The sequence below is a fragment of the Schistocerca gregaria genome, chromosome 5 (genome assembly GCF_023897955.1).
Source record: "Schistocerca gregaria isolate iqSchGreg1 chromosome 5, iqSchGreg1.2, whole genome shotgun sequence".
Lineage (NCBI taxonomy): Eukaryota > Metazoa > Arthropoda > Insecta > Orthoptera > Acrididae > Schistocerca > Schistocerca gregaria.
The window spans coordinates 514,820,832-514,837,308 of NC_064924.1; the positions used below are offsets into that span (position 1 = coordinate 514,820,832).

The 16,477-nt window shown below is 41.9% G+C and overlaps 1 protein-coding gene across 2 annotated transcripts in view; it reads left to right on the plus strand.

Moving 5' to 3' along the window:
* Positions 1–16,477, plus strand: part of LOC126272120 (TBC1 domain family member 31) — a 281,818-nt gene that overhangs the window by 19,127 nt on the left and 246,214 nt on the right. For both annotated transcript variants that reach the window (XM_049974719.1, XM_049974720.1), the window contains 2 exons: positions 4,918–5,002; positions 10,772–10,924. In XM_049974719.1, coding sequence (XP_049830676.1) covers positions 4,920–5,002; positions 10,772–10,924 — 236 coding nt within the window. In that variant the 5' untranslated portion in view covers positions 4,918–4,919. The remainder of the gene's footprint in view (positions 1–4,917; positions 5,003–10,771; positions 10,925–16,477) is intronic.

Consider the following 16,477-nt stretch of genomic DNA (forward strand, 5'->3'; position numbering starts at 1 on the left):
CCCCTCGACCTCCCCCTCTCCCCTCGACCTCCCCCTCTCCCCTCGACCTCCCCCTCTCCCCTCGACCTCCGCCTCTCCCCTCCACCCCCTCTCCCCTCCCCCCCTCTCCCCCTCCCCCTTCCCCTCCTCCTTCCCCCTCCCCCTTCCCCTCACCCTCTCCCCCCACCCACTCCCCCACCCACTCCCCCACCCACTCCCCCACCCACTCTCCCACCCTCTCCCCTCGCCCTCTCCCTCTCCCCACCTCGCCCTCTCCCCCACCTCGCCCTCTCCCCCACCTCGCCCTCTCTCCCATCTCGCCCTCTCTCCCATCTCGCCCTCTCTCCCCTCCCTCTCCCCTCCCCCTCCCCTCCCCCTCCCCTGCCCCTCGCCCTCTCTCCCCTCCCTCTCCCCTCCCTCTCCCCTCCCCCTCGCCCTCTACCCTCGCCCTCTTCCCGCCCCTCGCCCTCTCCCTGCCCCCTCCCTCTGGCCCCCCCTCTCGCCCCCTCGCCCTTGCCGTCGTTGACCCACAGTAGAACCGAATCCAGAACTTCATTTAGGCAACCATCTCTTTGATGTTGTAAGACATTCCCGTTTCGTGGGTCTTATTTTTGATAAAAAGCCGACATGGCTGCCCTATATTCGCCACCTAAAGTCTACATGCATGCTGAAGTATATGGGTGGGGTCTCCGAGGCCTGCTCCCGAATTTTGTCCAGAATTTCCTGTAGATTCTTGCTTTCAATGCCCAATCTCATAGTTCCCCCCCCCCCCCCCCCCCCAATATCCGGGAGAATGGGGTTCCACAGGGCTCTGTAAAGAATGGATCACTATTTTTAGTGGCCAACAGCGGTCTAGCAGCAGCTGTAGAGCCGTCTGTCGCACCCTCTCTGTATGCAGACTACGTCAGCATTTCAAACAGACTCACCAGTACTGGTGTTGCTGAGCAGTGCCTACAGGGAGCCATCCACAAAGCGCATCATGGGCTCTCGCCCATGGCTTCCAGCTTTCGGCCCCTAAGTTGTGTTTCATGCACTTCTGTCAGCCTCGCACTGTTCATCCAGAACTAGAACTTTACTTTCATGATGATCCACTCACTATAGTGGAGACATATCGATTCTTAGGACTGGTTTTCGACTCCCTATTGACTTGGCTACCTCGCCTTCGTCAGCTTAAGCGGTAGTGCTGGCAGCACCTCAGTGCCCTCCGCTCTCTGAGCAACACCAACTGGGGTGCAGATCGCTCCACTCTGCTGCAGCTCTACGAAGCCCCTGTTCAATCTCGCCTTGTCTATGGGTGTCTGGTTTATGGTTTGGCGACACCCTCGGTGATGTGTGTACTCAACCCAGTGCACCACTATGTCATTCGCCTAGTGATGGGGAGCTTTTAGAATGAGTCCGCTGAGCAGTGTCCTGATCGAGGCTAAAGTCTCCCCATTGCGGATCTGACATGCTCAACTGCATTGCACACATTCGTAGTTCTCCTGAGCATCTGAATTACTGTCCCCTTTTTCCACCTGCGGCTATTCATCTCCCACATTGGCGGCCCAGGTCAGAGCTAATGATTGTGGTTCGCATGCGATCCCTTCTGTCTGTCTGGAGTCCTTCCTGTTACCATCTCCCATGCAGGTCCGTCCACATACACCTCCATGGTGTACACCTAGGCCGCAGATTCGTCTGGACCTTTCACATAAACTTAAGGACTCAGTTACTCTTGCCGCTCTCTGCTGTCACTTCCTCTCGATTCTTGACATGTTCCTGGGCTCTGAAGTGGTTTACACCGATGGCTCGATGGCTCGATGGCTGATGCCCATGTTGGCTTCACCTATGTTCACTGAGGCCATTTTGTACAGCATTCCTTGCCCAGTGTCTGCAGTGTATTCACAGCAGAGCGGGTAGCCATTTGTTGTGCACTTCAGTATAACCGTTCATGCCCAAGGGAATCGTTACTTCTGTGTACTGAGTCTTTGAGCAGCCTACAAGCTATCGACAAGTGCTGCCCTCGCCATCCTTTGGTTGCGTCCATCCAGGAGTCCATCTATGCCCTGAACCGGTCCCGTCGTTCAGTGGTGTTTGTGTGGACCCCAGGACATGTCAGTATCCCAGGCAATGAACTTGCCGACAGGCAGGTCAAACAGGCTACGTGGAAACCGCTTCTGGAGGTGGACATATGTGAACCTGACCTGTGTTCTGATTTATACTGTAGGGTTTTTTGGCTTTGGGAGATGGAGTGGCATGACAGTACACACAACAAACTGCATGTCATTAAGGAGACTATGAATGTGTGGGAGACTTCCATGCAGGCCTCTCTCAGGGAATCAGTTGTCCTCTGCCATCTCCGCATTGGCCACTATTGCTTGGGCTACCCATGGTTACCTCCTGCACCGTGCAGACCCGCCTGAGTGTCTGTGCGGCACCCGGTTGACAGTGGCCCATATTCTGGTGCACTGTCCCACTTTGACTGCCCTGAGATCAAATCTTGGGTTGCCGGACTTGTTGCCGCTAATTTTATCTGACAATGCTTGATCGGTTGATTTAGTTTTATGTTTTATTTGTGAGGGTTGGTTTTATCATTTGATCTAAGTTTTAGCACATGTCCTTCATACCTCTATGTTCTCCACCCTAGTGCTTCTAGGGTGGAGGTTTTAATGTGTTTGAGTGGCTGGCTTCTCCTTTTTTATTCTCATGGTCAGCCAGCCATTGTAATCTGCTTTGTTGTTTTAATCTCTTCATCCCGTTTCTTGGGTTTCTGTGGTTTTCTTGTCCCCTTTTGCCCATTTACATGTTTGTTGCCCTTCATTGTTCTTGTGATTTTTCCTTTCATTCCGTTTTGAGTTGTCAGTCTTGTTTGTATTATTCTCATACTTGTGGCATTGTTTTATTCAGAACAAGGGTCAGATGACCTCGTAGTTTGGTCCCTTTCCCCCTCTTACCCCAACAACCAACCTTCTCAATGGCAAGATAGCATAGTTGTCTCAATCCTTAAGCCAGACAAGAACCCAACGTCTCTCGACATTTACTGGGTGATTAGTCTGACCAACTTACTCTGTAAGCTGCTTTAAAGGTTGGTTGCCAGCAGATTGTGTTGGTCCTCAAATCTCGTGGCCTGTTGCCTCTCTATTAGTGTGGTTTTCAGCAGGGATGACCCACAACCAACCATCTGTTTCGGTTGGAAGCAACAATGAGTCAGGCATTTTTCTAAATGCCAGCACATTATCACAGCCCTTTTTGAACTGAGTAAGGCATATGACACCTCTTGGCATCATCACAATTTACTTGCTGCCCATGACAGTGGCGGTAGAGGCCATATACCGATTTTAATTTGTGAGGCTTTGTCCCACTGTCAGCACATCATTCAGCTCCCGACGGGTCCAAGAGAATGGCATCCCCCGGGACACTGTATGAATGACTTCTGTTGGGCCACTGGTCACCTCTGTGTTGTATGTTGATGATTTTTGCATTTGATGTAGCTCCCTTACGTAGCTATCTCAAAGGTGCCGCCCTGTAGGTCTCTGCATGTGCTCTTTTCCATGGTTTCCATTTCGCCCATACAAAAATGTGGGCCATGCATTTCTGCTGCTGTACCATGGTCCATCCTGACCCTGAACCCTATTTAGGTCCGTTTCTTGGGCGTTGTTTTCAGTAAAAAGCTGACCTGGCTGTCCATACTTGTCGCCTGAAGACTAGCTGCATGTGCAGCCTTAAAGTGCTCTGCTTCCTTGCCCAAACATCATGCAGCAAGGTTCATGTTACTCTTATCTGTATTTGAAACTTCCTGGCAGATTATCTGTATTTACTGGCTCATGATTTTGTCCCGAGTGAACTATGGTTGTCATGATCCTGCAAAATTATTAATTGCAATTGAGACTGTGTAAAAGTAAAAAGTTGTGATGTTGAAGTGTAGTTTTTTTGATAGTATTTTTATTGACAGACTAACTGGTACCTTTCAGTACAACCATCCCACTACTGATATGCTGTGGAAACTTCCAGTTATATTGGCAAATGAAGCAAGGTATTCCAGTAGGAGAAACAGTGTTCGTTATAGGAAACACTGTGGAATCCATTTCTTCCAGCCCATTCTATAGTGGTCTTTTCTTTGACCCCAGTTTCTAAACGATTTCCACATTCTACCAACATTTTGCGCTACTCATCTCCCTATTTCCAAAACAGGTATCCATCTAGTATCTGCCAAATGAACCATGACAAAGTTATTCAGTGGACATAAAAGGATAAATTTTCTAAGCCCCTCCCATCATCCATACTTATTTTGTGGAGGTAGGAAGTCCCTCAAAATGATACAATTTTATGAAATTTATTAGCAGTCCAGATTCAAATATTTACAGCTTCTGGTTCACTAATAAATTTAATAAAATTGTAGCTGATTTGTGGATTTCCTTGCTCTATGAGACAAATTGTGCTATTGTGGACGCACTGCAACTTGCCACTGTATGGAAATGTACCAAGATATCACTGTTTTAAGTTTTCTGTCATTTTCCGAAATCACTTGAGATAAATGTTGGGATGATTTGTTTGGAAATAAAAACACAATCAGTTCAATCCACAATATTTGTCCGACACTGATAATACTCTTTTCTAGAATGGGTACATATTTAATAATTCTGAATAAACCCTTCACCTATTTTTCCTCCTCCTGTTGTAGAATCAAAGAATAGGCCCTTTAAAATGATTGTGTTAGTGTGAAGAAAATTTTTGTAATGTTTTTTGTTTTGGTATGCTCTTTTTACAAGAGTTTCTTGAATGCTTGTGGGGTATTAAGAGGGAAAAAAATCTTTCTGGTGTTTTCCATAACAAGAATTCATATTACCTTGTAGCAGTATTCCATTTAGATACACAATGCTGTATTCATAATATTTTGTCATGCAAATCTTTACACAAATACTATCAGTTTTTAATGTGCTTTAAAAGGATCATTTTTTCCAGTCATGAATCTTGATCTGAAGGCTGCTCCTCATTCGAATGGTGTATTGAAACAAGTATTCCAGCTGAAGACAGCTCAGAGAGATGGGTAGGCCAATCTTATGACTTTCCTTTTTCCATGTATTATGTTTCGTGACTCTATATGTGAATATAAATGAAGATTTGGAAAATTATACTTCTTCTCTGGTCAGCTGAAATATTTTTTATTACATTCATTCTGTTATTATATTAATAATGCTAAATTTTTATTGTTAAAATATATAATTACACTCTAGAATGATAATATAAGGTAACAAATTAATGGAAAATCTCATGTAAAGATGTGAAACAATTACTAACAAAGAGATAGAGGGGCTGGCTAGTACTTACCTCAGCTCAGTACAGCCGATAGAAACACAAAAAACAACCGAAAATTTAAGCTCCTAGCTTTCGGAATAAATGTTCCTTCATCAGGGAGGAGAGAGGGGAAAGAAAGGGAAGAAGGGAAAGTGGATTTAGTTACTCACAACCCAGGTTATGAAGCAACAGGGAAAGGAAAACAGGGAAGGTAGCAAGGATGGAGGCATGGTTGTCAGAGGGAAGCCAAAGATATTCTACTGCAGGTACTGTGCCAGCTTCAAACCAAAGAGGATGCATACAGAGGTAAAGAGGTGTATAGTATAAAGATGTAGGATGGAAAGATGCATGAATGCCTAAAGAGGAAAGGGAAAGAGGAGAAGACTGAAAAGTAAATGGGAGTGAGGTTGTTTAACGTAGGTTTAGTCCAGGGGGATGGCGGGATGAAAGGATGTGCTGGAGTGCAAGTTCCCATCTCCGCAGTTCAGAGGGACTGGTGTTGGGTGGGAGAAGCCAAATGGCACACACAGTGTAGCAGGTTCCTAGGTCCCTAGAATAATGCTGAAGGGCATGCTCCGCTACTGGGTATTGGAGTAGCGGAGCATGCCCTCCAGCATTATTCTAGGGACCTAGGAACCTGCTACACTGTATGTGCCATTTGGCTTCTCCCACCCAACACCAGTCCCTCTGAACTGCGGAGATGGGAACTTGCACTCCAGCACATCCTTTCATCCCACCATCCCCCTGGACTAAACCTACGTTAAACAACCTCACTCCCATTTACTTTTCAGTCTTCTCCTCTTTCCCTTTCCTCTTTAGGCATTCATGCATCTTTCCATCCTACATCTTTATACTATACACCTCTTTACCTCTGTATGCATCCTCTTTGGTTTGAAGCTGGCACAGTACCTGCAGTAGAATATCTTTGGCTTCCCTCTGACAACCATGCCTCCATCCTTGCTACCTTCCCTGTTTTCCTTTCCCTGTTGCTTCATAACCTGGGTTGTGAGTAACTAAATCCACTTTCCCTTCTTCCCTTTCTTTCCCCTCTCTCCTCCCTGATGAAGGAACATTTATTCCGAAAGCTAGGAGCTTAAATTTTCGGTTGTTTTTTGTGTTTCTATCGGCTGTACTGAGCTGAGGTAAGTACTAGCCAGCCCCTCTATCTCTTTGTTAATATAAGGTAACAGATAGTTTGCTGCTCATTGTGAAGGTTACATATTGAGCTGCAGACAGCCACAACGAAAGGACTGTTACACATTCAGCTTTCAGCCAAAGCCTTCTTCAGTAAAGGAAACACACACACACACACACACACACACACACACACACACACACACTTGACCACCATCTCTAGCAACTCAGACCAGAAAGCGAGAGCTGTGCTTTCTTGTGTGAATGCATGTGTGTGTGTTTCCTTTTCTGAAGAAGGCTTTGGCTGAAAGCTAAATGTATAACTGTCTTTTCATTGTGCCTATCTGCAACTCAACATGTCATCTTTACTGTGAGTAGAAGTCTATCTTTTTCCTTTTTTGTTGATATTCCAACTTGGAGTTCCATTGTTTGAAACGATAAATTTAAGACAAGAATCTTTTCTGGCATTTGGCAGCAAATAAATGTTCTTAACATTTCACTTGCAGTGTCCGTCTCATAACCAGGTAAGCGTCTTGACTTCTTATCAATGTGTTTTATGTGGTGACCACCACTGAATTCTTGGGTTAATGATTGGTAAATGCCTCACTCAACGGATACACAAGTGATCATAGAATGCAGGCTTTCATTTCCATTATTTGCATCCTTGCTGAATTTTTCTTTATGGACATTAGCCCATGGTCTGTGGTTTATTTCTGTGCTAGCATTGTCTCCTAATTCTGAAGACACCATCAGAGGCTATTAAGACCCTGATAACAGTTTCCAACATAAACAAGCTCAGAAAGCCAAGCTGTTTAAACGTACCCATGCAACAGTCAGGTCATGACATCATTAGATCATTGCCTCAGATAGCAGAGTTGTGCTGACATGTGTTATGGATCTTGTAATGGGAGAGAGTTGACACTGTTTCCTTTATTTACCACCAAGGCTCTCAGTTTGTCTATTTCAGTCCTCCTTGTTTTCTGTTAAAGTTGTTTTGTACTTTTGAATATCTGTGGCCACTCTGTGCATCATAGCATAGTAACGACAGGATCTGGAGAAAACTGTAATATCAGAGAATCATGCAGTTGTATGGTTCTGGTGCATGATCTGCTACTGCCGATTTATCTGTGTTTCCCAGATGGCAGTTGTCCTTGTGTTCCTTAAGCCCAGTGTTGAAACTTCTTTTTATAGTTTGTATGTACACTGATTACATGTGCTGCAGACTTTATTTACTTCTGCTTTGGCAAGCATCAGATATAGATCCATTGCAGTATGCAAATATTCATGGCACTTTCTTATTACTTTAAGTTACAAGGGGGATTCTAATGGTTTCGGCGACAAGAGAAGCGGTGCAAAGCTCGATTGCAAACTTCATGCTTCTCTTACTACAATTGACTGACTTGAAACTTTTAGCCAATCCTCTTTTCTGGATATGCAGCTGCGTCAATGTCCACAACTTCTTCTCTGAAGAAATAATGCTGGTTAGAGGAACTAACAAATACTCTCTCTCTCTCTCTCTCTCTCTCTCTCTCTCTCTCTCTCTCTCTCTCTCTCACTAGAAATAACTCGCTAACCTCATACTTTCAGTTCAGTTCAGGTATATTTTCATCTCCACAAGTTTCACATAAACATACAAATTCTTGTAAGTCAACTATGATGACACCCATTAGATAAAATTAAACATAATCACAATTGCCTGGTTTTAACAACCAAATAATTTATAGTCATCCCCCGCATATTGTTTCATTCAGAGCTAATATATGAAGTAAGTTAAAAGTCTATAGTCAAATGTTCGTTTTTTTTTTTAAATTGGTTTATTTGTCTTTTTTGTACAACAATCACATTCACTAATACATCAAAAAGTAACATTTAATTACTCTGTGTCCTCTCCTACAGCGTCTGTGGCACTTGTGGCAAACACTTGTTGGTGTTGCACTCCTGTCTTCCCATGATAAATGTCAATACTGCACACACAGACACGTGTTGCACAGTAAATAGGCTCTCTCTCACACTTATCTTTAAAATATCGCATGTTCAAGACGGCAGAAGGTTGAGTGCTTTCAGAATTTACGTGTAAATTCTTGAAACACTACAGGATGTAGGTGTAGAGGGAGGTGGTATCATTGCTAATATGCAAGATGTGTGGTGAGAGTGGGACAGGCACAGATTTCAGACGATCTGGGAAATGATTGGTGTTGTTAATATAGGAGACTTCGTCTCAGGTGTTGATCAACATCTCCCATGTACATGGTCTGTCAGCTGCTGCCATTTCCTCAGTCAGCACTCACCTGATTCCCTATGACATCCTTCCTGCTCACCTTAATCAACTTTCTGCTCACCAACAACTACTTTACCATTGAGGTGCAGACGTACAATCAGGTCAGGAGCATAGCTATGGGAACCAGGATTGCTCCTTCCTATGCCAACCTTTTCATGGGTCACTTGGAGGAGCCTTTCCTGCGATCTATAAGACTTTAGCCTCTGGTTTGGTAGTGATACTTTGATGACATCTTTGCTGTGTGGACTCAAGGTGAGGCTGAACTGTTTAAGTCCTTGTAATCTGTAAATACATTCTCCCAATTAAATTTTACATGGTCATATTCTGAATCCCATGCCACTTTCCTAGCTGTTGATCTCATCTTCACAGAGGGTCAGCAACACACTTTTGTTCACATTAAACATGCTAACAAACAACTGTACGTCCATTTTGACAGTTCCCATCCTTTCCATGTCAGATGTTCCTTCCTGTACAGCCTTGGCATTCAAGGCAAATGTATTTGTTCAGATGCAGACTCTCTACACCACTATTTTCACCTCAGCCTTCACTGTTTGTAATTACCCTTCTGGCCTAACTCAAAAGCAGATTTCCCAGGCCATCACATCCAATCCTGGTACTTCTGATACCTCCAAAAACAACTTAGAAGTATATTTCTTGTCACTCACTGTTACCTGACCTGACTGTTGATGGATGCCTGTAAACTGCTTGGCTTGCTGAGCTTGTTTATGTTTGAAACTGCTGTCAGAATCCTCATAGCTTCTGATGGCACCTTCAGCATTAGGTGACAAAATTTTAGCATAGAAGTAATTTACCATAGGCTAATGTCTATAAAGTAAATACTGGTCGTGAAATCCTGCACTTTATGATCACTTGTGAATCTGATAAGTGAGCTATTTCGTCAGGCCTTTGACTTCCTAAAATAATGCTTTCAAATGAGGTCCATTCTGTCTGATATTTTTTGCAGCCCTTCTAGAATAGCTTTTCATTGCCCTCCCTCCCTGCACAATACCCTCTCAGACCCTGTGCTCCTTTTGCACCCATTTCACTGCCCTAAAGCTCTTACCCATGTGACTGTCCCTACTGTAAGATTTGCACTTTGCACCCTCCTACCACCACCTACACTTGCCCTGTAACTGGCAAAACACGTACTGTCAAAGGGAGAGCCATATGTGTACTGGTTGTTGTGTAAACACTGTTTGTGCTTTTACATTGGTATGAATACCATAAAATTATCAGTTAGAATGAGTGGGCATAGGCAAAGGGTGTATACTGGCAGCATACAGTATCCTGTTGTACAGCATGCTCTACAATGTGACAGTCATGACCTCAGTGTCTGTTTCACCACATGTGCCATCTTGATTATTTCACGGAACTCTGCCTTTGGGAACTGGTGTTACAACATGTCCCTGGTTCTTGCCACCCACATGGCCACAATTTTCATTAATTTCTTACGTCTTATCATTTCTTGTCAGTAACAATTTTTTTCTTCCGTTTTTAGTTTTCTATATCTATTATTTTCTGACCTGTGTAATTCCCCCCTCCCGTATCTACTATACACAATGCACTTAGCTTTCTGCTCTTCTTAACTCAAGTCAGTCATTCTTTCTCATCCCGTCCAGTAAGTCTCCCCTGACCTAGGATTCTGGGTGACTTTTCTGAAATCTCCCATTTCCTAAACTTCACCAATCCTTTTCCTTCACCTGTCTTCCTTCCCCTTCAACCCTTTCGACAGAGGAAGGAGCCACTGGCTCTGATAGTATGAAAATGTCAATACCTTTACATGCATTTTCTCCTGCCTCCACTTTTATCTATCCAATTACATATATTTTCAAAAATGATTATTTTCATTGATGTATTTAATGTATATTATTTGACAACAAACAGAGCTTAAAGAGACTAATAATTTGGTTACTATTAAAGATCCAGTGTAAATAATTGGGATCATTGTTCAGTAATTTTCCTTTTAAGTCTTTGTGTTGTTTTTTTATTTATTTTTGTATAATAACCAGTTTCATTGTTATTAGCTGTTAGTACATTCTATTGTGGTGTGTTATGTTCAGAGAGATTGTAAACAATATTCATGTATTATTAATGTCTGTTCCAATATAGACCTATACTGCAGATACATCACACAATCCCTGGATCTCATGGAGAAAGTCAGCAGATTCGTTTTGTACATATTGCATTTGAAGATGCTGGAGAAAAGTTGGCTGCTTCAGATCACAGGGCAAATATCTTCATTGTTGATTTTGCAAGTAACAAGTAAGTTTTGAAAAATCATCACTTATCATTCAGAGAACTTTTTAGTGGAAATTGCCTCTTATGTAGCTGATCTGAAGTTTGGCTGAAATAAAAGGGCTACCAACATGTAGACTAAGTCCTTGTCTGTGGTTTAGAATGCAGTTGCATACTTTGATGCAAATGTCTACAACAAGCTCCTGTCTGGCATAAAATAAGAAACTGGGAATCCTTACCAAATGAAAAGAAAATCCAAAACATCTCTCATCAGTCACTCCTACAAATTATCTAATTATAAAATTAATAATATAGGAAAAGGTAGATTGCTACTTACCATAAATAAGACATGTCAAATTGCAGAGAGGCATGATTAAGACACTTGCATATAGGTCCTTCCAACAGTTTCCAACCCCTCTATCCTGTCGTCTCCTTATTCTCGTCTCCCACCCTGTTTATTTGCAGCCCTCTGCTAATGCATCTGCCCACCTTTCCCCACTCCTCTCCTTTTTTGTTCCCTTTTTCCCCACCTCCCTGCCCCACAACCTCCTGATACTGCACCTGTTGGCAGTCAAGTCCCAGCGCACTCCACCAGACAGTGTTCGTCTCTCTCGCCACTCGAATGCTACCATCCCTTCCCCTTCCCCAGACTCTCCAGATTGCTGTTTGCATCCCACGTGATGTTGCATTCCAGCTCAAGATGGTGGAGTTGGTGATTGTGTGTCCATGAGATGTGTGTGCTTGTCCTTTTGTGTGTGTGTGTGTGTGTGTGTGTGTGTGTGTGTGTGTGTGTGTTTTACTGGTGAAGGCTGTGGCTGAAAGCGATATGTGAGTGTGTTTTTTAATCATGCCTGTCTGTAACTTGACATGTCTTCTTTACAGTAAGTAGCAATCTGTGTTTACCTACATTGTTGAATTCCTATCTGGAGTTTCCATTGTTTGATTATAAAATTACAAAGAGAATGACCGGCTGTTGCTTGCCTTCAGGAGACAAAGTTTTAAAATTTCTTCTTGTGCAGTCCCCAACAATCTGTCTTTCCTTCTCATCCCGTCTGGTACGTCTCCATGACTCGCGGTTCTGGGTGGCTTTTCTGAAGTCTATCCCTTTTCTCAAATCTTCACCCCTCTTCCTTCTCCTTCAGCTTTTCTGCTGGAAGAAGGAGCCACTGGCTCTGGAAGCTTGCATAAGTGTAACCTTCTTTTATGTGTGTGTTTTCTTGCCGCCACTTGATGAGTAGATTTGTTTACATCCAGAAGAAGATAGATTGCTACTCAACTTTTGGTCAAAAGCTCACATTTTTAGCAGTCTTTTGTTGTGCCTGTCTCCTACTCAACATCTCCTTTATAAGGTTAGTAGCAATCTACCCTTTTCAAAATAGTGCAGTTTTACACTGGTATTTTTAAGACTCTGATTCTGGTTCACACTAAAGTTATGGTACTGTTTGCCACCTTATTGCTATAAAACTATTAATTATACTCTATGTATCAACAGTAAGTTATTTGCATTTGAAACTTGGTAGCAATATAATAACTTCTGGATGTAGTCAACAAAATTTTTGATATTCATGGTAAGTATTAAAGGTAGGTTTTAGTTGGGATTTGTATTGCCTTTTATTGTTATGGAATAGTTACAGTTTTTTTCTAGGAAGTGCAATATCATTATTGATGCAATTACACTTGCTTGTATGTTTCTGCTTCTTAAGCGTTAGTGGCCTCTGGCCAAATGACATCCAAGCAGTAATTGCAATCAGTATCAAAACAATTGTAAGTAAAATGTTTTTTGCTGAGCAAGGAATTGAATTCAAGTGGGCTCATAAAACTACTGATGTTATCATTATATATAAGTCTTTTACTTATGTACTTTCTTTGGAGGTTATCATCTGAGTGCAACTGAAGCTAAACTATGTAGTAATGGGAGATGAAAAACTTCATGGCAGCTGTGCCATAGGAAAAATTGAACATGCTCATTATTATGATATCCAGGTATATCTTTGTGTCATCAGTTTCCTTGTTTGGCACTTTCATCAGTGGAGTCATGTCAAATTCATCTAATGTAAGCTATAATTTTTCTGTTGACAACATTTGTCAACTCATTGAGGTTTCTATTTTTGTAAATTACTGCATTTACGCAACCTCAGTTTTCAATGTATTACTTACACAGATCAACAGACCTGTAAAGCTGTCACCATTTGCTCCAGGCCGATAATTATATTAAGGTAGGTACATCTGTTATTGCTATGTTGGATGGTGGGACAAGAGCCAATATATATATGAAAAAGCCTCAGTTGTAATTTTGTCTCCAATTTTATAGGCTATTGGTTTGTATGATATAATATGCCCTCATTGGACCCTGAACAACAAATGTACAGCAGTGTGAACAACAAGAATTACGTATGAGGTTTGTTCAAATGAAACCTGGTCAGTGTGTCTACCTTTGCCTCACACGTAAGGTGGCATCACATAACTGCAGGTATGGTGGCGCCATATATTTGTAGAGAGACTGACGATTACACACTGTTTGATGCTACATAGTGCCAGTGTGGTTTCATGGCAAAGTGAAGATGGTCACACAAGTTATCATCTACTATCGAACATGCAGGTGAGAAAGCGGGAACAACAAGGAGTGATTCAATTTTTGGTGATGGAGGGAGTTGGAGACTGTGAAATGTACCAACATATGAATACTGTATACAGTGAGCACAGTCTGAATCATTCAAGTGTTGCGGGATGGTGCAAACGATTCCTTGAGGGGCGCAAGTCACTTGAAGATCATGCTCATCCTGGACAGGCTCATCATGTTGTCACACTGTAAAAGGTTGTGGAAGGGACTGCTTTAGTCTTGGACAACCACAGAATCACTGTGGACGAGGTCCATCGGTTACTGGGTATTAGCATGGGTGCCGCCAACACCATAATGCATCAACACTTTTCAAAAAATCTGTGCACAGTGTGTTCCCCACCAACTGATTGCTGAACAGCGCAATACTTGAGTGGTGCTGTCTTTGAGTCATCTGCAAAGTTATTGTGAGGAGGAATATGGCTTTCTGTCGTGTATTGTCACAGGTGATGAAACATGGTGTCACCATTTTGGACCAGATAGCAAGCATAAGAGCAAGCAGTGGAAACATGCGACTTCCACCACCACCAAAGAAATCAAAGACTGTGCACACTAGTTCTGGTAAGGTCATTATGTCCTTTTTTGACCACTAGGGCCCACTGTTGCAGAGTTGCTAGAACGGGGAACCAACATCAATGTCCAACGTTATCAAGCCACTTTACAAAACCTTACACGAGCCATCAAGTCAAAATGCTGAGGCATGTTGTCCAGTGGCGTTATCCTCATAATGATAATGCCCGCCCACACGGTCAATGCAGTGAAGACAACATTGCGGCAGTTTTGGCGGGAAACACTGGAACATCCACCGTACAGTCCTAACCTTTCACCGTGTGACTTTCAAATGTTTCAACCGCTATTCACAGACATCGATTTGCAACGGATGACGAAGTGTGTGACTGGGTCAAGGCCCGGATCTGACAGCAGCTTACTAGCTTCTTCAAGGATGGAATCGACCAGCTAATGTCGCAATAGGATAAATGTGCCAACAGTTTTGGCGACTATTTTTGAGTGTGTCTACTGTGTATAACTACATTTTTGAGTTAATAAAATCATTACCATTACTTTACACTGGTGATAGGGTTTAATTTGAATGCTCCTTATGGAATAAGGGTAATAAATGCAGATACACGAAATCATATTTGTAACTAATCATTAAGTATGAGTAGGTTTGTAGTGTGAAGCCACCAAATATGAAGGTAACACAAAAATCTATGTTTATTATGTAGATATGAAAAATGAGGAGCACCCAGAAGTGATTAAACTGTTTATAAAGTGTATGTTCCGATTATGCCACCAAAAGGTTAAAATGACAATAAAATGAGTAAACAAAAAGATGGAAGACTAGGCGCACTACAAGTAAATCTTAAACATAGGTCGGGGTAATTTCAATAATGAAAACATTGTATGACCAATAATGCAATTCATACTGGTTATACATTATCAAAAATCAAAGTAGACTTGGCACTGGAGAGTGGAAAGAGTGAAATGAACTATATGCCTGAACAATATCTGTTATTCGTAGTGACAATCCTCATAGCGATATGGTGTCAAGTGAGTAGAATGCAATAAGAATAAAAGTACATTCTACACAGAAGTAAACACAGGGCTTTAATCAGAACAAAGATTACTGTAGTGTATTTTATACTATGTACACATCGAGTACATTTGTCCTACATTTGAAGAAAGTCTATAAACCTCAGGAGCTGTGTAATAGAAGGGACATTAATTCGCATATGCATTACAAAACAAGAGTTAAGAACCAGCTAACGACAACAAGTCAGCAGGTGACAGCATTGTCAGTTATAGTAAAATAAAACTTACTTGTACGTCCATGTATTGACTTTATATTAAAAACAAAGATTCCAAGACTTACCAAGCGGGAAAGTGCCGGTAGACAGGCACAATAAAATAACACACAAACACACACACAAAATGTTTGTGTGTTATTTTATTGTGCCTGTCTACCGGCGCTTTCCCGCTTGGTAAGTCTTGGAATCTTTGTTTTTAATATATTTTTCCCATGTGGAAGTTTCTTTCTATTTTATTTACATGTATTGACTTTTTTACAAATATCTAGTTGTACTCTAAGCAACAGAAATAACAAAAGACTTTAATCAGATTGACATCTGCGGTAGTGTGTTGTGCATTGTACTCACTTGAAGTAAATAAATAATTGCAAGAAAAGTGAAGTCCATCTACCTTCTATTTGTACTACAGATGTGATGTTAACACACACATGCATATCCGAACGAAGTAAAAAACTTGCTCACTGGGGTAATCATGTCTATGATGAAAAACCGAATCTGATCTGTTAACAGCGCGTCATACTGATAGTGATGCAAACTCGTATGTCTGTCAGTAGGTGTATATACAAACACTTAAGCATTCTTGTAGGTAAACAAAATAAATAGATTACTTATTACCATGTCAACATCTATAATAGTGTTCCGTATATTTAAATGCCATGAAGTAACAAGCAGTCACAAGTAAATTGCCAGCTGTCCTACATTTCAATTTGTTGCTTCATTCCTGATGATGGCGTATTACAGTGCCAAAACCGTTGCCTGTAACATAAATGGGAGATGACCTTACAGCTGTCAGTTTTTTATATTTATTAGATAAATGTATTAGGTTCCAGGCTCTCTGTACGCACAAGTAATTCATTTTTCCCGTTGTAGGTGTATTGCTAAGAATTCTGCAGTTCCTTTAACTTTATAGCTGCTAGGTGCTACAGATTTGTAGAGTTTTATTTTTACAGTGAATATTGTTACTCTACAATTTGGTTTGCCTTTTCTGATGAAACCAGTACAGTGGGTCATCAAGTGGGGGCTAAAAATACTAAATGTATCATCATGGTTTCAATGTTAAACTATGACTGGTTGCCTACATTTATCTATCCATATCATTTGATAAAGTAGTATGTGACATTAAATCCCTTCTAGCCTCAAGGAATCTTATGAAAG